The 27,937-nt window shown below is 36.8% G+C and overlaps 2 protein-coding genes across 6 annotated transcripts in view; one reads left to right on the forward strand and one right to left on the reverse strand.

Annotated features, from left to right (window-relative positions):
• The first annotated feature begins 6,119 nt into the window (after nt 1–6,119).
• LOC128871985 (phosphoribosyl pyrophosphate synthase-associated protein 2) overlaps nt 6,120–27,937 on the forward strand; it is a 44,845-nt gene continuing 23,027 nt past the window's right edge. The window contains exons 1-2 of one of the 5 annotated variants that reach the window (XM_054114217.1): nt 6,120–6,221; nt 6,573–6,738. In XM_054114217.1, coding sequence (XP_053970192.1) covers nt 6,719–6,738 — 20 coding nt within the window. In that variant the 5' untranslated portion in view covers nt 6,120–6,221; nt 6,573–6,718. Of the gene's footprint in view, nt 6,222–6,447; nt 6,739–9,332; nt 9,552–27,937 lie in introns of those variants that run through there. The other 4 variants (XM_054114219.1, XM_054114216.1, XM_054114218.1 and 1 more) reach the window with 4 other exon arrangements.
• On the reverse strand, nt 23,529–27,927 carry LOC128871986 (cytosolic carboxypeptidase 6). Its single transcript, XM_054114221.1, has 5 exons — nt 27,799–27,927; nt 27,143–27,705; nt 25,048–25,419; nt 24,670–24,985; nt 23,529–24,597 (listed from the first exon to the last, which is right to left on the reverse strand). Exons 1-5 carry the CDS (start codon nt 27,857–27,859, stop codon nt 24,005–24,007), a joined length of 1,905 nt encoding a protein of 634 aa, XP_053970196.1. The 5' UTR covers nt 27,860–27,927; the 3' UTR covers nt 23,529–24,004.

Genomic DNA, 27,937 nt, shown 5'->3' on the forward strand with positions numbered 1-27,937 from the left:
TGTCAAAATAAACTTTAAGCTATATAACGAAAATTCCTACATAGGTCAAATGGCGGCATACATATATGTATGTATAATACATGCCATATACCAATCCTCAAAGGCATCAAGCATCTTGGCAATCTTAATCGCCTTTCAACATTCGGCAGCGCGCTTATTAGCCAAACCTTCAGCCAAAGTGCACTGGCATCTTTTCTTTAACATACCTATATAACACCCATTTTCCCTCTCGCTCCCTTTCACGAACATCATTTATCGCAAGTATTTGTACGCGCGCGTCGCAATCGCTAAACTTTTCAAGTGCTGTTTTTTCCGTTGAAAAGTTTCGTCGATTTCTTCATTCGAATTGCAACACATGCGCGCTTATCTACACACAACCATGCATATGTGATTGCTTTAGTGTATAACTGTGCTTTAGTGTGTGTTTGTTAACATTTCCACTTCCGCCATAAAAATTCATTTCATCGCCTCGCGACATTTTTCTGTCGCTGCAGATGGCGGCAACCCCGGCGAACGCAGGGCAAAACTGATTCACAAAATTCGCCTTGTAATGGGCTAAGTTTTGCCATTGACGCGGCCATTAAGTTGCAATGAAACTAATGTTACCAATTCACTGCAACTCGTCCACGTAAAAACACCTACGCTCCTTGTTTGTTTGTGGGTGTGTTTGTGAACTGCACTTTGTGCCACTCAATGAGTTACGACGTGTGGATATTTATAATCGCAATCTCAGCACTCGCACGTAGAGAGCAGCTAAATTTTTCTTCTAAGTTTTCCTGCTTCATCCGCTCCTTGTTTTGACTTTGTGGCAAGTGTGAAAATTTTTATTGCTAACTTTGGAAAAAAATGGCAATTTGCGGTTGGGAAGTGGCTAATAATGGTAATTATGTAGGTGGATGTGGGTAATAACTGAGTAGTAATAGCTTTTGGATAAGCCAAGGTTGTGAACTTTTTAATGACATTTATCCTTTTTTTCAAGAAATTCGTAACTAAGGCACTAAGCCACTGCATTGCTAAGCTGCATTGATCCACCTTATTGTACATAAAACCAGCTGAGCAAAGGTCCGTGCGTACCAGAGACCGAAAATAATCATTATTTTTAAATTTTCAATCAAAAAAATCAAAAGCTTCCAAACACTGTAGCTGTTTCGAATTCGTAGGTGGCAGCATATTTCTTAATGCGCTTTATGAATCATTTGTGATTTTAAAAATTTTAAGCGATTTCTGTAAAATATATTATTAAGAATCGCTTTTCGATTTGTAATTAGTCGATTAGGAAATTCAGTCATATGAGCCATTTTCACTGAAAGTGGTTTAAGTCCATTTTCACCAAAAAATAGTTAATGATAAAAATGAATACAATTTACTATGAACTTTTTATTTATAAACGTTTTCCAAAAAAATGTGTTAAAATTCTCATTGTTTTTATCATTACAAATTTTCGTTGTTAATGAAGTTACAAATATAACGGTGAAAATGGTGTAAGTCCACTTTCCTCAAAGACATACTACTATCATATTTAGTTCAAAGCTATACTTCATTATTTCTTTCGTGCATCTTTATAAGTGCGGCATCATTGTAAAGGTAGGTAGGTTAGGTGGCAAGAGTACCGCTTCACTTCAAGTAGCACTTACGTGTCGTTTTGGTACCATAATGTGGACCACTACCTGCGAAAAAAAAAATTTAGGGTAGAGAAAAGCATCTACAGCCATCCAGCTGTTGATGTAGTGGAGGAGAGAAAAGGGATCTAGGTTGGAAAATTTCCTCAAGCCATCCCCGAAGGGCAAGTAATCTCAAGCGCCTAGCCGTCAGAGCCCGACATTTTCAGAGCAAGTCAGTCTCTTTCTCTGAAGAATCCCCCCAGCTTCTGCAATAGGGGTTGGACCGAATTCCAAGCTTCTCCGCATGAGTACCGATAACCCAAGGACCAGTCTTGCGTTTTTCTTAGAAAGAAATTGTGCAGTTTCCCTTTAACAACGGTCAAGGGGACTCCCGATGTATGAAAAAGGGAAAACTGAAACCGGTTTTTTCGACCCCTTCCTGGCAAGCTCATCGGCAATTTCATTTCCCTCTATATTCCCGAGCCCAGGAACCCAGATAAGGGAAATGTTTCCTGCACGTTCGAGACATTTGAGTTCCTCCTTAAAGGAGTTAACCAGAAGAGAGCTGCAATGCGGTGACGACAAGGTATTGATCGCAGCTTGACTATCGGAAAAAATATTATTGCCTCCCTCCCAACAGCGATTGCTAAGTATTTTGCATACTTGCAGAATCGCGAAGACCTCTGCTTGAAAAACGTTGCTCGTTTCCGGCAGTTTAAAGGAGACTGAAATATTGGGTAATTTAGAGAAAACCCCCGCCCTTACTCAAGATTCCATCTTGGATCCGTCAGTGAAAACAGAGGTACCTTTATCCGTGACGATTCTCCCCTCTTTCCAATCTTGCCTGCTCGGAAATATAGCCCTAGCACAACCCTCAAAACCAATTGTGCGGATGGAGAGATCAGTACGAAGTACCGAGAAGGAAGGGGAGATCAGCTTCAAGATGCTACTATGTCCTACAAGAAGTTGCCTCCAGAATTCAACCTTCTTTAACCTAATAGCGCCCTGAGCAGCAATGGATTTAACTTGAAGATCCACAAAGGCAGTTCTCTGGACTTTCTCTAGTTTAGTGGTGTTGTAGCCCTTCTGAAGAGGGACCCACCAAACAAGGCAACCATATGTCAAAATTGGGAAACCCACTGAGTTGTACAACCTGAATACGACACGTGAGACCCCATTTTTTGTCCAACATAGATTTGTATTTCCTGGTGAATAGCACCAACTCCGTTTTGTCAGAGTTGACTCTGAGACCGCAACTGGCAGCCCATCCAATGTATCCAATGCACCTTCCAAAATTTCGCCCATTACTGATGGCTAGGGCTCTGAAACCATTAGAACCAAGTCATTGGTATATGCTACCACCTTTGCCCCACCCCTGTTTAAGCGAGTTAAAGCTTCGTCTATAGCTACTAGCCAAAGGAGAGGAGAGAGGATGCAGCCCTGTGGTGTACCCCTATGTACGAACCTAGTGATTCTAGCCCCTCCTCCTACAGCATTTATTTCCCTACCATCAAGCAAGGACGATGCTGCCTGTAAGATGGATTAAAGTTGTAGCTTTCATTGGCACATACTTCACATAGTATCATGTATTATTTTAAATTTTTTCATCGAAAAAATCTTTTTAGAACACTTTAAGGTAAGCAGTTTTATGCCCATTAAATTTTGGTATAATAAAGTTCACGCTTGAAATGGCTAGAAAATCGCTAGATTTTTGAGGATTTGAGGATCAGGGTGTTTTCACCATAATTCATAATTCACCATTTGTGTTTTATCCCTATTCCTTTCCTACCTTTAGCTTCTTCCTAATCGTATCACAATGGACGACTTCCAAATAAATTGTCCCAAGAGGCAGCCGTGTAACCAGAAGCAAATCGAACTGATCTTGGGTGTAACTTCCATTCGGTAGTTTGTTTGGCCCCAAGTTCGATACCCTTTGTGGATATGAAACATCAGCGATCTAAATAAATCGAGCGCAATATTCTTCTTCTAGCGGAACCTCAAAAAAAATTATTCACATACATTTTTTAATCGAATAGACATTTTGAATTGACTGCTGCTAAAAACAGTTGCATATTGAGACCACGGTTAAAATTTCATAGATCACTCATGAATCTTATCAGGCATTTCGTCCATTCAGACTATTAATTTGCCCTAGATAGCGGCCAAATAGCCGCCGCGACCTCGGCGGCACACCTCCATCCGATGGTCCGAATTTTCGATGACGCTGAGGCATAATTGAGGTTCTATGCCGTTAATGTGCCAAATTATCTCGTCCTTTAGCTCTTGAATTGTTTCTGGCTCATCGACGTACACCTTTTCTTTCAAATAACCCCAAAGAAAGAAGTCCAACGGTGTCAAATCACATGATCTTGGCGGCCAACTGACATCGCCGCGAAGTGAGCTTATTTCATCAAATTTTTCGCGCAAAAGGCCCATTGTTTCGTTAGCTGTGTGACAAGTGGCCCCGTTCTGTTAAAACCATATATAGTCCACATCCCTATCTTCCAATTCGGGCCATAAAAAGCTCGTTATCATCTCACTATAGCGAACACTATTCACAGTAACTGCCTGACCGGCCTCATTTTGGAAAAAGTACGGCCCAATGATGCCGCCGCCCCATAAACCGCACCAAACAGTCACTCTTTGAGGGTGCATTGGTTTTTCGGCAATCACTCTTGGATTATCATTAGCCCAAATGCGGCAATTCTGCTTATTGACGAATCCACGGAGGTGAAAACGTGTCTCATCAGTGAAGATGAAGTGCGCGATATGCATTTTGATTTGAACGTCCGTTTTCATAATAAGCCTGAATAACTTTAACGCGTTGCTCGATTGTGTATCTTTCCATGGTTCAAATTGAGTTAGTCTGAAATTGAAAAATGTAAAATTAAATGGAGAAAAAAACTTGACGTTTAGGTGTGGTTCACATTCAATATCGGCCCTTGAAACTTAACCACCTTTTATAAGCCGATGAAAGCGATAAGTTTTGTGCATTGAGAAGTCGAATTTATAATTCTGCGATTGAAAAAGTCTAGCAACGAGGTACACATTTTACCAGCTCGAGGATAATCGCTTGCCGCCCAACCTTGACAATATGACAGATGCGAAAAACCTCATATCCAAGTTTTCGGACCTTCTGGCGAGTTATTAAAAATGTGTGCGGTCTGGCGTAGGCTTAATAGGCATTTTCGCCAATTCTGGTCAATCGCTTACTTCAATAAGACCAGTCGCCTTTATCTTACTAACTCATAGGAGATGGTTGACTTCCAAACGCACCAAGCACACAGAAAAACCTTTTTGGCAAACCGGCTCAACAATCGTTTGGGTTGGCTTACCCAAATTTTTCGTAATCAGATACCATCCGCTTGGAAATGGATCGACTTTATCACGTTTCAGTAAAGAATTACAGTCATCAATTCGGTTCAAAATATTAATTTGCATCTTGAGAACTCTCTTAAGCATCTCCAGTTACTGGGCAAGGAAATAAGCGCTCACATTCTGACCCGATTGCTTGATTTCCACAATTTTATAGACATTCTTTGAGCTAGCAGAGGGTAATCCATCTTCGATAAAAATATTACCACTCCTGAATTTCCAAACCCAGTTACCTCTTAGATTTATTAAGGGGGCTGGGTTGGACTGAGCATATGTGGCATTCTCCCTACCGCATCCAGCGAGATATCTAACCTTTCTTCGCGCTGTAGCATTGCAATCGAGAAGGTGTGTTGAAGTTTGCGGGGATTGGCCACAGAAACGGCAGGAGTCAGTAGATCGTATTCCAAGTCTGTACCTTTTTATTAACAATTGAATGCCTCTTCCAACAAACAAAAACACTTAGATACACCCTTATTGGGAGCGTTTTATATTGCTGCAACAACAACTAAAATAATTCTTACTTCTCTTTATATTCAATAACTTTCAAAGTTAAGAACATTGCTAAAAGTTTAACATACGCTCGATGGTCCCTGCACCTAATATCTAAAAAATATGTATCACCCCATTCAGCACAGGGTGTCATTTATGATGTAAAAAACTAGCTCACCAGATATTCGAGCCTTGAACCCATCAACTTAAATATGGAGCACATTTACCACTGAACTTAAATGTTCCTTCACAATGTTTCGTAGGCGTAACAAAAAAAAAAATCGCAGAGTGACGTCAATGCAGGAAATAAAAAAAAACCTTTGTGTGCATATGCATCTGTTGTACTCTATCATTCCATGCTTTTCTCCTACCTGCAATTGTTCTAACATATCTTTTTGTGTGCTTATTTTCTGTCACGGCATTTGGAATGACGCTATCTTGTGTTCTATCATTATTGCTCAAAATGTATCGAGAAATCATAATTAACGATAATCGTAACAGTAAGCTATTCACTACAAATGTTTTCTTTTACTTCTCGTACACCTTGTGTTCATCACTTTCTATAGTAGATTTGTCTCCCTGTAGTAGGTAATAGATTGTGCTATTTACCATTAATTTGCAGCTGGCAACATTCACTTTCAATTAGAACTTGTGCAAATTGAAGAAAGAATAACATAAATATTTCTGAGTTAAAAGTGCGTATTTGGCAGTGTGTAGTGCGTAACACAACAAAAGTTTTATAAAAGAAATAATTGGGTAATGTTTATTAAGTGTTTTAATTTGTGTAAATAAGCTTAAGTAATAACTACAATAGCAGTCAACAAAATCAAGTGACTCTCAGTTGTGACTGTACGGAGAGCGCCAAATTCTCTATTTTGTGCTGCTCCAGTTTGTTGCTATTGTAACCTAAAAGGCAGCTACACTACTGTGCAGTTGCCGCTGCCTGTGCTTCTGTTGGGATTATGATTTTAGTGCATTTGGTTGGGGATTCGTCAGCAAAAGAAATATTATTCAGTCTCTTCTTCGCTGCGTTCAGTGCATTTTCGAAAAAATTTTGCTGCGTATTAAGATAATTTATTATTATTATTTTTTTGTATTTGATTCCAGTTGTACAAAAAATACATATATTTATATATATTTCTATATATATAAATATTCCTTAAAGTGCAGATAGTGTAAAGGTTATTAAAGGAGGAAGTGAAAGCAGACAGGACAACATCCAGACATCTAATTTTGCTTGAAAGAAAAGGAAAATGCTACTCAACCGAAACAAGTAATACAAAAAATCCGTAAATTTACTGTGACCCCTTTTAAAAGTTATAAATAGTACTAATTGTCGCTAAAAAGTCCCAAAAACTAGAATGAATAAGTCGTTTAATGTGTAAATTACTAAGATGTATTAATAATTTGGTAATATCTACGTATATATGTATATATGTGATTGGGTGTGGACATCGGCGCCTGCCCCCCTCCCGCCTACCTAACCATCAAAATCGTATGATATATATGAATATATGTCTGTATGTGCGTACGTATAAATACATATGTAAGCCCATATGTATATAGAATCATGCACATACACACATATACGTATATCTCGCTCGTTCCATATGTTGTGCACGGCTGGTTGGTCGACTAACCTGGCCGCTGAGTGGTATGAATTTATTCTGTCAATATCTCGCAACGAGTGAAAAATATACGTTCGTACATGCTAATGGTGTCTAAAGAGCGTTTTTGACTTGATTTTTTCATTTCATTACTTTCAACTGGGTATCGTCTTATTTCTTTACACTGCTTTTGTTTAAACTTCGGTTAGTCGCTTTTTGTTTGTTTTGTTTTTGCTACATTTGCACATCTTTCATTGGCGCCTTTTCTACATAAAGTTATCAGCTTTTGCTTAATGCACCGGTTTTGTTTAACCAGTTAGCACTTACCACTTTCTCTCAACCCGTTCCTCGTGCGTCATGCACATACATTTACTTATAGTTATATGTATGTGTGTAAGTATGCAGATACTTGTATATGTGTACATATATATGTTTGGAACTTTTAACACTGCTTTTCTCTGTTTTGTTTTATTTATTTTTTGCTAAGTTATTGTTTTTGTTTTCTTCTTGTTTTTCTTTGTTTATGTGACGTTGCTTTGCAGCTTTTCGTTTTAAAATGTTATTTTTGTACTTAATTGTTCCACTCAGTAGATGGGCTGCCTTCTTAAACTGCGATTGGAAAACCACTACGCTGCAATTCATTAAAGTGGGGCACAGACGGAAAACAAATCCAATCGGTTGAAATTTGCGTGGCGTAGTTGGCAAACCGATCGAAAATTGACAAAAAATTTTGTCAACTTGTAATCGGTTGCGTGTGTTTGGCGAAGTTAACGATTTTCCTTTCGGAAAGTGTGAAAAAATCTTCCTCTCCCTCTTCTTTTCAAGCACAAATAAATAACATACATAACAGACATTTTTTTCCGCGTTCGATGTTCACTCTGCAATGTACAATAAGGGCTCGTTCGAGCTTCAATCACAAGCGCAGTGTTGCATGATTTGTGAAAGTATCACGTTCGAATTGTCAAAAATTCGGTAAATGTTGCGCGCGAATACAAATAAATTGTCATCAAACATTTTTTGTTTGCCGAACATCAGAAAAGTATCAGTTAAGCAATTGCAACTGTGTTGCAAATTGTTATCAGTGCAGCAGTATTACCCCTTTTATTACGTGCCTCGAACAAGCCCCAAATCCATATACATATGTGTCAAAATGAGTGTCAACCGATTGTTTGGATTTGTTTTCCGTTTGTGGCCCGCATAATACCCGAGCGGTGCTTTGCATCATAAAATTATGTGATGAGAAATTTTAGCTTTGAGGCGCATCTACTTATATACATAACTTCAGGAATGCATTTGGGAACCTCAAACGATTACGTGTCACAGTTCTTTTTTATTTAAAAACATTTGACTTTGTACTTATGCAGCACAGCCGACGTTTAAGAATTCAGCCTATTTTTACATGACAATTAGTGGTTTCTCCTTGACGCACTTCAATTGTAAAAATACTCCATTGTTAAAATGGAAATAAAAAATGTTTAATAGAAATATTATATGTACCTATTCAGGTAAATATACGAGTGTAAATAGTACTGCTAACTGCGGCATGACGCTTTAACATAAATAATATTCGTTATTTATTTGCTTTATTCATATTCTTAGAGATGTAGCCACCCACCTTCCGCCTATCACTTAGTTAGCCAACAAACACCACTTCAATATACATATAATATTTTGTAGGGCCAAACTGTTTTCCTTCAGACTTCGCACAAGTCTGTGCGGGAACAAATAATAACATTTATGGTAAATAATGAGTTTATGCCAGCTATAACAGCGCTGTTAACGTCCCTCACACTCGTATTACCACTAAATCTACAAATACCTTATATACTCGAATATCGCTGGTAGCACCAGTTCTTAATCATTTATATTAGATACATCCAATTTGATCATTGGGCTTTTTCTACTCGCTACTTGTAGCTCCACGTCTCCACCATTATTGTGCTCTTCACTACACTACACACAACTTATCGACATGGCCATGCACGATACTCAAACATTTATGTACCTAGTCTTTTTACTCGACCGTCATATTAGTTCTCTGTTTACTTGGCCCCTTCGATTATTGGCACTTCTGACTTCTGATTCGGTTTGCCGGCAAAACGCTAGCGGTCGGGTTTGTTAGCTTTCCGTGTATTTGTTAATTGAAGGCATACACTTGTTGGTTCGGCTATCATGCACATTCATTCATACATATATTTTGGCGATTATAAACTTCAGTTCTGTCACTTGTCAGTTGATCGCTGGAATTCAAACGAGAAACGAAATTGTTTTGTGTGCTGCGGCAAGTAGTGAGCTTATCAGTCAGTCGAATTTGCGGTTATAGCGCGTTTTTACAGTTCTCCTTATGTACTATTTCGTACAAATGGTGAAGTGATTAGATTGTATAAATACAAAGGATATTAAAGAATACAAAAATATATGCAGATATTATACAAGTACAATTAACATGTAAATATATTACAAAGAAAAGTAAAAAAAAGTAAGCATACAATTTTGGTTGCAAAAAATGGCAATCGTGAGTTTAACAATTCACTTTTTAGTGGTGATTAAAAGTTTTCGGATTTTAGACTATTTTGTACAGCTCTTAATGTGTTTGCGTATATCATGTGATATGAAGCTTTAAAAATTTCAAGTTGTTTTGCTTGAGAAAGTGAAAAAACGCACGACGTCTATGCCGCATTCATTATATTTGTTAATCGCTTAATTACACTTGTGTGCCTACGTCCTTTTGCAATAAGCAACTGATTTCACGGCTCACTGGCGCTCAATTGTGCCTAACATTTACTGTGCGAATATACTTCTGATTACATATCTCTTATGTAAATACAAATGTTGTGCTAAGTAATACAACTTTAGAACATGCCCAGTACGAATTTGGTCGTTAATAATTAACAACACCCATTTTGGGTGTTTGGCCGAGCTCGTTCTCCAATTTGTGGTGTGCCTCTTGTAGTTGGTCCACAAATGGAGGGACCTACAGTTTTAAGCCAACTCCAAACGACAGATGTGTTTTTTCATGAAGAGCTTTTTCAGGGCAGTTATACACTCGGAAGTTTGCCATTGCCTGACAAGGCTAAAATTACTAATAGATAAACTGATGTTTGTTTGTTGTCACAGCACAACAAGTCAAATGCTACAAACTACCCACAACTATGCATGTACCATGTGTGTGAAACAACAGCAAAGCAAAAATGGTGTCAAACAAAAAAGTGTCGGAAGTGAGGTTCTGATTTCATTTCCTTTAAAGTGATGAACCAAATACGCATTGAGGCATTCAAGGCACGCGATAGTAAAAACCTTCAACGCCGGTCTCAACTCATCCTACAAATCTGTTACATCTGAGAGATTATGTTTTCCCACTGCTTCTTTGGCATCATCCCATAGATTGAATGAGCTCAACCCCATTATGTATGTTTTTTCCTTGATCAAATAAAGCGGATATTTGCAATAGTAGTTTATTTTTCCGGAATCGTACTTCCATATGTTCAAATGAAGCATATCCAGTCTCCGAGAAAGCCTATACCTTCCTCTGCCACCACCAGTCACAAATTTTCTTAATCCCACCCTTGAAAGAGCTTTTCGATCTCTTGTTTCAGGGTTTTCAATCCAGCTTTGTTGAGCAGTCGAGCAAATCATAAATAAAATTGTTTGCTTTTCTTCTGATAACAATTTTTTTAAAAATAGTTTTCTGCTAATCGTCGTTTGGCACGACCTGATTTCCAAAACTAATTACTTTTGCATTTCTAAATTAACACATAAATATATACACTTCTGGATCTATGTAACGACATCTTTTTTTAATGTGTAGAAAATGCGCCACACCGTCGAAGAAAAATTATCAAAAAATCGAAGAGAATTTTGAACCATTTCAAACTTACACTTTATTATATGTACTGGAATTGAATGAGCTATAAAACTACATAGCCACATTTTGTTTAATTCTGAATATAAAGTTAGAAAATTTGTCGAATTTTTATAAATGGTTTTGAACTATGATATTTGTTGTAGAATGAATTATATTTGTATAAAAAATTGATGAAAATTAAAAAACAAATTGTCAAAACTAGTGAAATTGACGCGATTCTATTATTTTAATAATAAGTGTATGTGTGCGCGAATAAAACTTGTTTAAAAAGAAAAATATTTAAATCTTTACGGTTTCACTCCGATTTAGGGATTCCTGGATACTTTTACTTGTTAGTGTACAAGTAAAGGCTCAATATGTTTCTTCCGAATCGGAGAAATGTCGAGTTGTTGAGCTGGAGGGCAATTCGAAACTCCTGGCTTGTTTTGTAAACTGTCGGTTACAACAGACATATCCTTCTTGGGGAATCATCGATGGATGTGAATATTGTCCACTAGTCATAATTACAGTTTATCAAACTTAAGTACAGGGTCCGGCACTTGAAGTGCAACCAATTAAGAAGGCCATACGTTTGGAAATTTATTTTTATTCAATTCAAAGTAAAAAATGTGAAAATAATACAAAATTCAGAATCAATTTACTTTTGCTCGACATAACCACCTTTTGCCTTGACTATGGCTTTAAGACGGTCCACAAACGAATCGCAAACTGCTTTGGCCCACTCGCGGACATTGGCTTTTTTCAGCGCCTTGAGACTGGAGAGTCTTTTCGTTCGGACCTTGCTCTCCAAAATAGCCCAAAGAGAATAATCCATCGGATTTGCGTCTGGTGAATTAAAGAGAAATTGTGTGGACGTTATGCAGTTCAGAACGTTGTTTTTATCCATTCTTAGTTCACTCGAGCTTTATGAGACGCTGCCGAATCCTGTTGAAACGTCCATGGTCTGTCACCGAAATGTTTGTCTGTCCACGGCTTCAAAGCAACCTTGACGGCAGGCTCGATGAAAACGATTGGAGAGCGCCCATCTGCGGTTACAGCGGCCCAAACCATTACCTGTGGTGGCGGGTGGCAACTCTTGGTGGCCAATCGATAACTCAAATTCTCGTATGAACGGTCGGTCAAATAAACCTTATCGTTTTGGGATTTTACGAATTGCTCAATTTGAAAAATTTTCTCGTCAGAAAACACAATACTCGGAAATTGACCGCTTTCGGCCAAGCGAAGCAACTTCTTCCCTCTCAAAAGTCTGACTTGTTGCTGCTTTGGTGTGAGATCATGCGCCTTTTGGATCTTGTAAGGTTTGACTTAGAGATCACTTTTCAGTATACGGCCGTTGCTACGGGCAGATATTTTCAGTTCTTTCATCCATTTGATTGGCACTTCGTCGGGGATATCGCTCAAGTAGCTTCTTGACTTTTTCAACCATTTCACGTGACGTAGCTGTCTTTTGATGACCACCTCCATGACGTTTCGCGACGCTACCACTATCATTGTAACTCGAGCTTACGAACAATCGCTGGTTGTGATTTCCTAGCCAAATATAATGTAATCCCACTATTACGTTTGAAATCTATTACTGATTTTATTTTTTCGCGTTTACGCTGGTCAAAATGCTTCCGCGCGCTTGTAAAAAATACTTGTCATTTAGTCAAGTAACATACAGCGAGCGGTCTGAAGTTGACTACACTTCGATTGCCGGACTCTGTAGATGCAACAGGTATTGACACTTACGATATCGAGCAGAAAACCCCAGAGTCGAAGTACGCTATGACTTCGAAATAAATTTCTATGTATGTATGTATTTCGACCATCGTGTATACAGCACATATTTACGTGCTTTTTTGACAACTAAAAATTGTCTAGTTGCAATGAAAAGTAAGGGATTAATATATTCAAATATTTATAGTGTATTTGATATCTTTCCGTTCCTTTTCTTATAACCAACAAATTATTTATTCACACAGCATCATATCTGTTTTAAATATTATGTATTACATATGTATTAGGGCGGTCCTTAAAAAAATAAAATGAACAATTTTTCAGTCTCACCCTGCAATTAGTGATACGATGGCTAAGGCGTGTCGCACAGGAATCAAAGCTCAGATTACGCTATGAAGACTCAAATAATTCAAGTAATTTTTTGTTTATTCTAATACTAAAAATCGTTAATTAATGAAATTAATTAATAGTAATAGTAATAATAATAATAATAATAATAGTAAAATTAATAATAATTTAGTAATAAAGGGTTTTCCAATAAGAGGTGTTATTTTGATATTCAAAGAAAAATTCTATTTTTTAATATAAATAATCGAATGTTTATTTCATTATAAAGAGGAAGTTATGCCGTTAATAGTGGAAAAGAACATCAGGCAAATGAAAACCACGACCACGCTTACAGGACAATATCCTGTTCATGAAATTTTCCATAACCGAATTGCAAAGTGGCTGTCCTATGTGCCCGATAGCCTCACGAATTCCATCTTTGTGGTCTTGAATCGACCCTGGGCTATTGGCGTAGACCTTCACTTTCACGTGGCCCCAGATAAAAAAGTCACAAGGTGTTAAATCACAAGATCTTGCCGGCCAATTGTGATCACCTCTTCGAGAAATAACACGGTCCGGAAACTTTTCCCGTAAAAGATCAATGGTTTCGTTGCTTGTGTGGCACATAGCGCCGTCTTGTTGAAAATAAACGTTACCCAGATCAATACCATTAAATTCCGGCCATAAAAAATCGTTAATCATCTCTCGATAGCGCAATCCATTCACCAAAATAACACCTGTTACTGAAAAACCCTTTAGTATCGACGGGAGGGTTGAGGTTTAGGAAATCTGATTTAACAATTTTCTTCCAAGCTTTAAGGAATACCCTAATGTGTATCCACGCATTTTCAAATGCGTATGTGTATATATGTACATACATGTTCTATCAAATTTTACCATTATCGCTAAATAGATTTTAGAGTCAATTTCAATGATCTTTTAAATTTTTGATATTCATTTCAAAGTAGAATTCATTTGGAACGCAAATAAAATTAAATAATAAATAAAAACTTTTCAATGCAATGTTCTTAATCTAAGATTATTTAAATAAAAAAAATTGTGGTGACTTCACTATGTCGAGGAAGAACTCGTTAGGTTTTATTTTGAGAAAGTTATCATGAACACCCGATTTTGAAGAAGGCATAAAGAAAGCCTCATTTTGTTGCAAAGGAGACATTGATAAAAAGTGGGAAACCTTGTTTAAAGTTTTTTACTTGGACAGTCGCTACATGCCATAATGTTGGTGAATTTTTCTGGAGACGGTTACATTAGTAAAACAGCGTTACCTATCCCGCTGTAATTATTGGAATATCTTTGACTCCGCCAGTGATGGAATGTACGATTTTGTGGAGATAAGAATTTGAAATCAATCACAGAGAAATTAAGAAATGATTTGAAACACGATCTCTTTCGTTGTTTAAAGATATTAAATATTAAAGATTTTTGAATATTAAAGATTTTAATCGGATATAGACTTTCAATGCGGGAGCGTCATTAAAACTTTTCTACTCTCCGACGACACTCTCAAGGATTCATTGCCGAACCTTATGATCGATTATTAGTACCTAGTTATATCTTCACAAAAGCTGATGTCCGGTTGTTTTGTTAATACTTAATGTACTTCTAATGTTTTAGAAGAGTCATGTGCTTCAAGCATCTTCCAAATATCTTCTGGTTGTTTTCTAAGTATTGAATAAAGCTCTAATATCTCGATCTAGATCGGTATCACTTTTGACACAGAAGAAATCTATTATAACGATCAAAGAAATACATACTTCGGCGTGAACAACCTATCCACATTTCGTAAGAGACATTCACCAAGAGTCAATTAATATTTTCACAGGATATCCTCTCGTCGTAGACGAAGAGTTCACTTAGTCTACACAATATTCGAAATACTGTGGCAGGGTAAATTCGCAATTTCCTTATCTTATGCGATCCCGCTTTCCTTTGATCCAACTACGTCGAAAAGGCACATTTTTTCGTCCGACTATCGATCGGTTGACCTCAATGGCAATACTTAATGAGCTAATCAATTTAAATAGTGTTTAATAATTGTACTACAGCAGCAACAACAACAATAAAGCAAATAATAGCCTTAGTTTGCATGCGATGGATATTTCTAATTGGTTTTAGTCAGAATATCAACTCTTCTCATTTCTTATCAATGTTACTAAGTTTTTTTATACTTATTTCACCAGCTTTTTGGAATTCATATGTATTTGCATATTGCGTATAAATATTAGTTGCGTTTTTCGTTTAGTAAAGAGCTGCTTTGGATTTTTGCTCTAGCTTTTGAATCTAATTTGCTTCTCATCACTTGCCAGCAAACAGTTTTAGTGTTGATAAGCTATCACTTGTAATGTGCTGATAAAAAGGAAGCACAGAAACTGTTCCACGTCCATTATATGTATATAGTATGTATATATGTAGGTTAGCACATATAGAGGTATCTTTTTAAAAATTTCAAAAAATTAACAATAATTAATTTGTTGGGTATATTATTAATTTATTCGTACCTAATTGATTGTCGTATTTAGGGCACTTGTGTTTGGTATTTCGATCAAATATGATTGGGCTATCGGGGAAAAACAAGATAAATGTGATAACCAACACAATCCGGCAATACTGAAGAAAAGCTAATGAAACCAAAAAAAAATAATAATCCGTCAGATTTTGAAACTGTGTCTGGCTGTGAGCCAACAGTTTTCGACTAAATGCGTATTTAGTGTACGGCCATGCGGTTGGCGGGCCTTTGTTTTTATTGCTACTATTTACCCACTTCAGTAAATTAGATACACATGTAAAGGGGGGACCAATCGCAGGTATCTTGTTAAGGGGTTATACGCAGTTATGAAGCAAATAAAAGACGGGTTGTCAAGGATTTATCCTGAAGAAACTTCAGAATATTTTAATTAGAAAATTTTTGGCGGTTATAAAAGCATCCTTCAAGAACGTAACAAAATTTTGTATTTATGAAAATGTTGATTATAGAGCGCGCTGCGGACGATTTCTGGAACCTCCTTTAAAAAAAGACGATTTACGGTGTACATCGTAACTCAGGATTGGATTATCTGAAATCAAAAAACCAAACAAATTTTGTTAATATATTAGATTATCTAGTAATTAATCGTTCGGCTAATCAAAATAGTGAATTTTCACAAAATGGCAGCTTTTAAAAGAAATGATTTCGATTTTTACGTTAAAATTTGGCCGTAAATTGATTATAAAATGGAAAATAAGTATCAGATTTACAAAAGGAACGATTAATTACTAGAAAATGTATCTTTAAAGATTGAGTTAAAACGGTTGACCGATCAAACAAGCCGTTTTCGAGATATCGTGTACACCGACTTGAAAAATGCCGTTTTGAAAAAAACACGTTTAAAGTTTCAATACCTACCTTAAAACGTGCCGAGGCATCTCTACATATTTAGGTATAACTCCGAAAGTATTGCTTAGATCTACTTCAAATTTCGTGCGTATACTTTTGAATATATGTACATTACAAAAATGCAATAAAAAAATCGATTTTTTGAAAGTCATAACTGCGTATAACCCCTTAAAGCTTATGATATTTTGACACTGACAACTTTTACTGACTAAATCCAATTAGCGGGCACCAGCCGGTTGGGAAACAAGGTGGTGTCACCAGAGCAGCCGATTTTTCGTTTTGGTGTTTTGCATGTCAAAGTAGTCTGCTTTTTTGTTGTTAATACAAGATACTCGTAAATGTTGTTGCTCCAGTTCCACCGCCTTCTACAGATTCACCTTCGTTAGAATATATTCTAAACATATTGCATATTTCCTTCATGTTAAAAAATTTTGAAATCGAAGATATAAACTGGAACTATGTATCGGCAGATAGGGCACCGTGTCACTTAGCCCACCGCAAAACCTAAGTTCGATAACAACTTTATTAACTGTCTTGGCTATATCAAATTTGAACTATGGAGTGTCTTTAAATATCGATATTATATAGGTAATTCATTCGGGAACTAAACTAGTGGATATCATCCGAACCATAGAGAGGAGTAGATAGAGCCAGAAAGTATCAACAAGGTTTTGAAAAATTAGGTGGGCAGGATGCGTTAATGCAGCCACGTGAACGAAGTCGCGTTTCAAAAATATTGCGAATATTTGCTCTTTGCTACAGGCGTGGCATACCAAAGGAAATTGATCACCCTGTAATAAACAGAAAAATCTTGTAGCTCACATGACGACGAAATAAAGCAGCTAAATGAGGTGCACTTGTTTTGGCGGCAAATAGAGTAGTTGATGGTGACGTATCATCTTTTTGGTTGGAATTTCTGTTTTAGCTAATCTTTTCCCCCATTTTAGACGGTTATGTTATTGATCTGCTGCATGTTTCGTGTACCTGAATACAAATATCAAGCTAATTATTTTCAAGTAGTTGCATACACTTGTTGCTATTTGGTTATGTTTAGGTACCGAATAACGTAGATGAATATCTATATTCAAATATTTACATATTTTGCACGTAACAAATATAAAATTGAGATACATACACTTAGTGTCATAAGTCCACTCTACTTTGTGAGTATTTGAAAAAGTAACACGAAAAAAGTTTTTATGTTTTTTTTTTAATAATTTTTAAAATTTAATTAAGGGGTTATATACCTTGTGTTTTTCAAAAAAATCAAAATAAATTTTATTTCTTTATCGTAAAGTACAATCCCTTGAGAACATTTTCCAAAAATTTCATAGAGATCTGAGCAATAGATCGAAAGTTACAGCGTTTTAAATTGTGCGTCGTCACGTCCTGAGCGTACGGCCTCATGCGGCGCTTGAAACTTTAAACGCGATTATCTCAAAAACGTGTTTTTTCAAAAATGCTTTTGCGGTGGACGCGATTGCAAAAAAAGTATTCAACCGATTTTTATAATTTTTTTTTTAAATTGTTCGTAATTGATGTCGCCTCTTAGTGAACGATCAACTTTTTATGTATAAATTTTTATTTTGCAGATATGAATTTTTTAATGCCAATTTTAGGACTGTAGAAGTGGAGTTTTTTAAAAACATGTTCCTATTTTCACAAAAATCAAAATATTTAATATATTGATCGTTCACTAAGAAGATATAACCCTATACTAATGAAATCTTTTTGATTTTTTGATTTCAGTTGACTTGGTGGACTTGAATCGCGTCCACCGCAAGCCTCTTCCAAAAAAAGGGTCTTGGGGGAAAACGCCCTAACTCCGCCATTTTTAAATATTTTTACACAAACAAAGCCTTTTTTTTTCTTTAAACATTGTAATATCCAATAATAAAAACTTTTATACAATAAAATTATTGCTACATATCTTTAAAAAAAACCCAACTTTCGCTAATTTCACCGGACCGAAAGGTATATAACCCCTTAACGATATTAAACTAAATAGGATGCGTAATCCATTTTAGACAGACAAATAAAATATTGTATATGAAACGAAAAAAGACAAACTCCGAAAGTCTACGCTCGATTATAAACATTTTAAAATATTCCAAGAACTCAAAAATTATGCACATTTTTAGTAGCTTCGGCGCTTCAAAAGAGTTTACCAATTTATTAGTTTTTTCGACAGTAATCTTCTCCCACACCTCCAACATAACATTTTCCAAGACCTCTTGGCTTGCAATTTGGTGTTTCCTTATATTTCTTTCCAGAAGCGCCTATAAGAGTTCAAAAAGGTTTAAATCTGGCGATTGCGAAGGTGTTGGCAATAGCTTGAGAATATTAAAGATAAATCATAACTTTGCTATATGAGCCGTATGCTTGGGCCATATGAGCCATTGTCTTGTTGAAAGTACTCATTTGATAACTCCAGCATCTCAGCGCTTTGTCTTAAATTTTGTTTTAAGATATCCATAAGCAAAAATGCCAACTTGCCCAATAATATCCTGCATGCAAAAACCGATTAAATATTTGTTTAACACTAGATAATAGGTAATAGTGATAAAGAATGAAAGAGCAGAAACAGTTAAAATCAAAGATGTTCAGGTAAAAAGTGATAAATATTTGAGCTTGTGAGACTAAGGTTTTAAGTACCATACATCATTAAGATCAGAACTTCACTGTAGAAGAAGAGGGGGTTCTTCTAGATTTGGTGGGGGAATACAAAGAGGTGATTAAGAATAAGATATTTATAATTTAATTTTCCGTTTGAATTGCACCGCTAATCTTGGGCAAAATATGTAAGAAGTGGATTTCCTCGTACACGAACTCTTCAAAACACGCTACTCCGCTTCGAGAAGCCCTCTTAGCTATGCGTATGATGCTTTGAAGTGTCTTCAAACATTTCCTCAATCACATATGAGCTTCACGAATATTTTCCATAGTAGGTTATTAAAACAACAGATCATCAACGAAAATAATTTAGACCCCTCAATTAGTTGTTTTACGCACTGTCGGGGCGAAAAATGTTAACCGGTGAATTGACTGTCTGTTAATTTGTCGACACATAAAGACAGTTTAGAGAACGAGAGTAAGTTTAGAGAACGAATAAGTTTAAAGGAAATATAATATTCAACGCGAAGTCGAGAAAACGGCCCTTGGTGTTTCGTATAAATTTGGTAAAATTTTAAACTAAAGGGTTTTCCAATAAGTGGTGTTATTTTGATATTCAAAGAAAAAAGCTATTTTTAATATAAATGATCGAATGTTTATTTTATTATAAAGACGAAGGTATGCCGTTAATAGTGGAAAAGAACATCAGGCAAATGACCACCACGACCACGCTTACAGGACAATATCCTTTTCATGAAATTTTCCATAACCGAATTGCAAAGTGGCTGCACTATGTCCTCGATAAAATCACGAATTCCATCTTTGAGGCCTTGAATCGACCCTGGGCTGTTGGCGTAGACCTTCTCTTTCACGTGGCCCCAGAGAAAAAAGTCACAAGGTGTTAAATCACAAGATCTCGGTAGCCAATTGTGATCACCTCTTCGAGAAATAACACGGTCCGGAAACTTTTCCCGTAAAAGATCAATGGTTTCGTTGCTTGTGTGGCACGTAGCGCCGTCTTGTTAAAAATAAACGTTGTCCAGATCAATACCATTTAATTCGGGCCATAAAAAATCGTTAATCATCTTTCCTGTTTAATAGCTAAAACCTTTTATTGGCCTTATTTCGCTAATTACATGCCAAATGTCAGCTTCCATGTTGTTGTTGTGCCAGCATAAATATTTCCTATAAATGTTTTAACAGTCTGCTGAAGAGCTAAGGCAACAAGACGTAAACTGGCACCAAACTATGGGCTAAGCTCTTACTAGGAGAGTATAATCAAAAGATATTTAGGTATCTCGTAAACCTCTCTAAGGATAAACTGAGAACTGGCATTCTCATTGGTCAATGCAAACTGCGTGGCAATCCGCACATCCCTCCTGTGGTTTTTGTGTGTCGATCTGTCTCCAGAGACACCACTACACATGCATTTCGAATGCAAAGCCAGAGCGAGAAGAAGGAGAAAATATCTCGAACTGGCGTGGCCAGATGAAAGGCAAATGCTTTCGTTCAGCCTAACCCACCTCCATCCTTAGTTTATTGAGTGAATTGTATTTGGATGAAGGTATTGTTATCAGTAGAGGGCACAAAAGTTCTTAAGGTCGAAGTGTAAGCCTTCTTCTGCTGCTACTACATATAGTACCTATAACCAGAATATGAATATTATTAGAATAATGCCGATTTTTTGATTAGAAATGCTTAAATTACAAATACTCGATTCCGAACTTGCCCGTCATGACGCAAATGTTTAGACGCCGCACGTTTTTCGTGTTTCTAGCTATCTTAAAGCTAGACAAATTACTAAGTTATTCAAAGATTAAATTTTTCAAAATTCTTCTGTTAAAAAGTTTAACAAAATGAAGATTTATTAATTGGAGGATTTCAAATTCTAAGCTTCTCAACGCATAATATTAGATCATAGAACTACTATAGTTTTCTATACAGTTGACACCTTTCGCGTGCAATAATTTTTCACACTCATTTATTTTGAGCAGCTGCAATCTTCGTTCGCCGCAGTTCGTAGAAAATAGTATTTGAGCCAAAATAAATAAGCCAACGTAAATCAAAAACTCAAGCAAAGCTATTATTTTGTTTTCTTTTGAAATGCATAAAATAAGAAAGACGCCAAGGAACTGACCAGCGGACACAAGACATATGTACAGTTGCGAACACGAAAATAGCAGTACAAAAAATATTCTATTACAAACAAACAAAAAATTATTTATTTAATTATTTGATGTGATTAGAAAGTTTTTATTATTATATTGAAATATTCTATTCTTCAACTGAACAAATATTTAAGGGGTTAGGGGTAGTCAGAATTTTCAAAAAATCGATTTTTTTTTTTTTGCATTTTCTTAAAGTATAATATCTTAAAAATATTGTGTAAAAATATGAAGTGAATTCGACAAATACTTTTCGAGTTATTCAACAATTTACAACGGGCGCTCGGGCGCTCCAGAGCAGATAGCAAAACTTTATATGCGTTTTTCTCAAAACTATGTTTTTCAAACTGGTGAACACTGTAACTTAAAAACCGCTACGTAGATTTCAATAAAATTTATACAGCTTTTGAAAAACATAAAAAACTTGTGCCTGATCGAAGGATTTTTTTTTTTTTTCAAAAATTTCGATTTTTTTTTTAACAATTAACTGTTGGTTTTTTTTTCTAAAATCTGGAAAAAATTTTCTGAGGCCGCCATTTTGTTCATTTTGAAAAAAAAAGCTTCGATCCGGCTCGAGATCATCTATCAATAAAGGTAATTTTTCTCATCCGATTGGTTTTAGATGAATCTGCAAGGACTTGTGATGTTCACCGCAAGGGACTTCTGGAGAAACGGGCTTCACACAAACAGCGATAACTTTTGCAATTATTAATTTTTTTTTTTTGAAATTTTGGTCAAGTCAAGTTAAAACATGATGTTTTTATGCTATGTTTTTATTTTTGTTAAATAAATGAATTAAGTAGCAAAAAAAAATTTCGTGAAAATCATCATTTTTTCGGGCCTCTGACTACCCCTAACCCCTTAAATCCATTCTATAACGAAAAACTAAAATTTTTATAACAAAACTTAGAAATTCAGGGTAAGCATTAAAAAGCGGTGGTCATATTCATACAGTCTTTCTGACCAAGTTTATAAAAAAATTAGACAAACACTGCATTGGGCAAGTTTAAACTAATATTAATATTTAGTTGAATTACCCACATTTTTTATTACGGCAACGCATCGAGCCCCGCCAATTGTCTCAAATCGCTGCTCCGGAATCTTCAGCCACGCATCTTTAACAATTTCCCAAAGTTGCTGATTGTTACGCGATTTGTCATTGGGAACAGTTCTTTTTAAGTCCACCCACAGATTCTATAGGATTGAGGTTGGTGGATTAAGCCGGTCATTCCATAACCTCAATCTTGTTTTCACGAAACCAATCCGTGTCTTGCCGGCTCGTGTGTTTGGGATCATTATCCTGCTGGTAGACCATTTTATTGGCATTTTCTCTCTGCGCCAACATAACATTCTGCATTATTTCCACATAGATATTGGTGGCCATTATGCCATCAAATTTGTGTATGCAGCCTGTGCTATAATATGAGAAACATCCTCATGCCAGTATTTTGTAATCTCCTTGTTTAATGGTTTTAGAGTGTATTGTGGCTGATTTTGGTGCCAGGTGGTGATATACGTCCATGTCATGCCTCCATACAAAACTATTTTAGACTCGACAGTCCATAAAATATTACGCCATATGACAGCTTTCCAGCTAGCATATTTTCTTCCAAATCCCAAACATTTTGTCTTAGTTTTGGTTGCAAGAGTGGGTTTTTTCGTGGGCTGCGAGCTGTTTATCCAGCTGCCCGTAGTCTGCTACGTCATGTCAGAAATATTTAAGCTTACATCTTTTTTTAATTTGCATAGCTTACTTCATGGGACTCTCTTTGGAGCACTTTACAATTTTGCGATCGTCTGCACGACGAAAGTTTTTCGTTTTCCTCTTTTATGCGGCTTTTCCACAAATTTTATTGCATTTAAAAAACAATTTTGCTGAACATGAAAGAATATTTTGTATTTCTGTGTAAGATCTTCCATTTGTTCTCAATTGCAGAAACTGCTTTCGTTGTGTTCGGTGGGGCAATGTTTCTCTCGACTCACTATTGGTTAAAATAAGTAATATAATATATGCATGACACAAAATAAAAAAAAAATTGTTAATAAAAAATAACAAACACACTTTTGTCTAAATCTGTGAAGTTTTATTAATATTCCTTGTATAACGTTAAAAAACTGAAAGTACCGCTATTTCAATGTTGCACTTCAAAACATAACGACGCCAATAAAGAACCGTTATTTATGTAATTGCCAGATTTATTCAGATAAACTCTACACATCTGAAATCCCGTAACCGTATTTGACATAGATATTTGACTGAAAAATAACTTTTTAAAGGTACTGCTATTTTCATATTCACAGCTGTATGTACCTACATGCATAAGTATTTAGGTTTGTGTGATGATGCGAAGGCAAAAGCTTTAAAAGCTAAAATACCTAAAGACTAAGTTAATTAGTTGCCCATATTGTATATATGTATGTGCATATGGAAGTGTACGTATGTTTGTTATTATAAGTCTGTACTCAGATGCAGCTGGCAGTGACCCTGAAATGCAATAGGTGAATACTCGCACTGCCGTACATTTGAAAGAAATAATTACATTGAATACATACATAAGTATAATAAGTACTTAAGTACATACTTTTTGCATAATGAAAATTCTTTGTTGACTCATTTGATTGATAATAGTTTTGCCTTCGTCAAGAACATTTATTAGCGAAAAAGAGTACAATACGTAATGAAAAGCGTTCAAATTTTTAGCTAATTAAAGCTAACAAAGCGTAAGGGATTAATATGAAAAATTTGCTGTATGTATAGAAATTTAATAAGTGTTGGAGTGAAAAATTTGTTATCCTATCTATTTGCTAACTGGGCGTACTCTGCCTACTCTCCGTGTCTGCATCTTCAGTCAGCGAGGATCCGCATCGAAACTGCGCGTTTTGCGATTTAAACTACCGCGTGTCAGCTGATTGAGATCGATGATCGATAGATATGGTTTTGGTGGCACATTCAATGGTTGTTCGAAAGTTACTGCTTTACTTGATTTTTCCGCTGTTGTCGCACGGCCATGCTGATAGGCATGGACTCTACCACCGCCCACGAAATCCCCCAAATGATCGTATTTCGTTGACTTGAGCGCCAGCAGTGCATACTGATCGTGCGTCACGGCGGAGTTACCATGGGTGCGGCGATAATTGCGATAGCCACTGAAGAGGCTGCTACCTGGCGCTATGGGGCGAGTGGGCGAGAAGCCGCCCTCGTCAGAAGAACCAGAGTCATAATGTATGGAGAGATTTGTATACGCGATTGGCGCATAACAGCGCGTTGTCTTCGGGCGTGGCTTCACTTCGTAGCGTGTACGTGAGCGCGAGCGAGAGTGGTGCGTACGCGGACGGTTGCGACGACGCAAGCGCGCTTCGGATGCCAGTGGTGTCGGCAGCACATTGATGAAGCGATAATAGTGGAGGAAGGTACGCGCCAAATTACGACCACAGCGATAATCTGGGTAATAGGGATTATAGTTTGGAGATATGCTTAAAATGTTTTATGGACTAATAGTCTTATTTTACTTACAGCCATCCTCGGTGTAAAGTGCCACAGTTTTGCCATCCTTTAAGTAATGCCCACCCATCGAGATCTCCACTGTGTAGGAGTTTACAGTATCGCTCAGGCGCTCACAGAAATAACGGCGTGCACTACCCACTTTTTTCTCATCTGCATTGAACATGGTATTCTCGGCGACGTAGTCCTGGGCATTGGCGGCAAAAAGACGTGGAAAAACCAGGTGGCGTTCATGTCGATAAACATCCTCGTATGTGTTGCCGTAAATGAAACAGCCATGAAGACTGTTATTTGCATGCAAGTCGATCACAAAATCAACTTGATAAATCTGCAAAAAAAGAAAAATACGCAGATGTATTAAAATTAATATTGAAAGATTTGCGCGCATACATCAGAATTATCCAGCTCCTTTAGCATATTTTTTATCGCATATAATGTGGGATGAGAGAACTCTGTGGCTACGTGCCATGTACGATTTAAATCCTGTCCAACTAAATTACAGCGATTATTACCCAAAAAAACACCATCTGGATTAACCATTGGCACGATTTTGAAGACAAAATTATCACGTAACGCCGTTGCAATCGGATGATTGCCTATAAGGAATTCTATAAAGCCTTGGCACATAAAGGAAGCTGGCGTGTCACTCGGATGTACACGACATAAGATTACAATAACGCGTATGAAGCCGCGATCCAAACGCGATGCTTTGGTTTTGGCTGTCACGTGATCGATGGTGAGCAGATCGACATTGCGGTTTTGCTGCGGTTAAGAAAATAAGGAATTATTTATAATACTTTGTTTAAAGTATGTAAATTAAAGTTGCTTTGTTAAAAGAATATAAATTCATTTGGTACTTAATTAAATGCGACTAACTAAGAAAGCTTAGGAATGTGTGGATCGTAGCGGCGTGTTCTTGTATAGTCGATATTGTTGGAACAGCACAAAACACTGCCCAAAAACTTATGAGAAGTGTTTGCCCTTAAAACCAATTTTTTCTAAGTGCTGTTACTTCTTGGTATGACAAACCCAAGATGGCCAGGTTTGGCCAATCTGCTCTGGTGAAAGATAAAATTGTGCGAGCATTTTCGGCTGCCACCGAATGCTGCCCACTCATTTCACACATATTCACACCTTCGCCCAATCAGTCGCCCAGACGGCAACGAATCAACATGCACGGGCACTGTGTTGATTTTTTCTTATATCGCCAACAAGCTCTCCATTTTTTGTAAACAACGTAAACAAACCGCTGTCATGACCCCGGTAACGACAGTCAATCAGCTGATTCTATCAAATTCGCTGAAAACCGGTTAACAGTCTGATTTGGCCACTCCTTCCGAACTCTTTTCTCTATGTGACAAACCGCCGATTTTATTTCTGCCATGAAAGAAGTTGCTGTACGGGATCGGTATAAAGCAAGATCCCCCTACTTGGACAGCTTCTAGACGCACACCACAAATATAGCAATGTTTTGATTATTTATTTATTTTCTATTTTATTTTATTTTTTTATTTTATTTGTTATTTCTATTTATTATTAAATCGCATTGATTTTGACATCTTTTTGGCTAACGGTGTTTTGCATTTTCTTCATATAAAAATAGGCAAATGTTGGTTATATGGAAGCAAATGCATAGCACCGTTCTTAAAACGCATTATCAAAAATGAAAAAAAAATTGAGCAATTAAAAACAGGCACAATATTCACACAAAATTTCATGACCTAAAAAGCTGCATGCTTAGAATTTATCTGAAAATTTAAAAAAATTTTTGAAAATAAGTTACTTTTTTTGTTTTATTTTTGTACAAAGTTTGAAACTTTAAGTTAAATGGTTGAAGTATGACACCTTTTTTATAAAAAATAAATAGAAAAAAAAATTAAATAAGTAGGCAAAACTTTGCCATATGTTACCTTTACCTTTTTGGGTGTTTGGCCGAGCTCCTCCTCCTATTTGTGGTGTGCGTCTTGATGTTGTTCCACAAATGGAAGAACCTACAGTTTCAAGCCGACTCCGAACGGCAGATATTTTTATGAGGAGCTTTTTCATGGCAGAAATACACTCGGAGGTTTGCCATTGACTGCCAAGGGGCGACCGCTATTAGAAAAATCTTTTTCTTAATTTTGGTGTTTCACCGAGATTCGAACCGACGTTCTCTCTCTGAATTCCGAATGGTAGTCACGCACCAACCCATTCGGCTACGGCGGCCGCTTGCCATATGTTATACTGCTGTTATTGTGGACTACTCTTTCTTCGCATATGTTGAAGCTACCTTTTATGCTAATACAACTCTATTTGCGATAAATTGAAACTTCCAGAAAACATGGAGGAACTCAGTGCAAAAGAAAAGGTTTCATATCTAATAGGAAGGTAACCAAATAGGCACGACGCATACTTAAGAGAGTAGTCGCGCATTGTATAACAACAGTATCACAAGTTTCTTTTGGAATAATAAATACCACAACTATGCTCAACAATTCACTCTTACCACACTTTTCGTTAGCACACTACGCATAAACCGTTGCTCCGCCTGTCGCGCATCGATCACATTCAAATACGATTGAAGTCGTGAATAACTGTAAGGCGGCGCCGCTGCAAATTGATACACATCATCTTCCTTATCGAAGGAGAAGGCAAAACTTAACACATAATGATTTTGATGCAACAACGAACGATAATAGAATACGTTCTTCTTCGGTAGGCGCTGCCATTTGGGACGGCTCGATGACTTCACTAGCGGTACCAGTGATGAATTAAATAAATTACGCGGTTTACTTATATTAACAATATTGAAGAGGACTCGCTGGTCTTGTTTCACATTGTCCACAGTGAAATTGAACCAGAAACGAAAGCGAGGATTGCAAGTGTCCGGACGCAAAAATAAATCATACTCAAAGTCGCCGACTAGATCGGCTTTACCCAGATTGCCCGTCTCGAAAGCGGCATCAAAGCAAAGATGGCCACGCTTAGCCTTACCGCTCTGGCCAGGTGGGCGTATGATAACGCGTGAGACATTACCAAGACCGCCCTCGCCATCGCTGTCCTCGCTATCTGAAAGTGAAAAGAGAATAACAGGAAATTAGTGATGTATGTTTTTAAATATTTTTAGTATGATAAACTTTTCTGCAGGTAAACTCGTTTTACCCTCATTCATACGCTCATACATGCTAGTATGTTTCAAAGGATCGCAAGCTATACCAAACATCTTGAATAAAATAACGGTTTTGTAACTAGAAAACGACCGTTAACAAGCGTGGCTAAATTGTATTTAACTTCTGACGAA

Source organism: Anastrepha ludens, chromosome 2 (genome assembly GCF_028408465.1).
Source record: "Anastrepha ludens isolate Willacy chromosome 2, idAnaLude1.1, whole genome shotgun sequence".
Classification (NCBI taxonomy): Eukaryota; Metazoa; Arthropoda; class Insecta; order Diptera; family Tephritidae; genus Anastrepha; species Anastrepha ludens.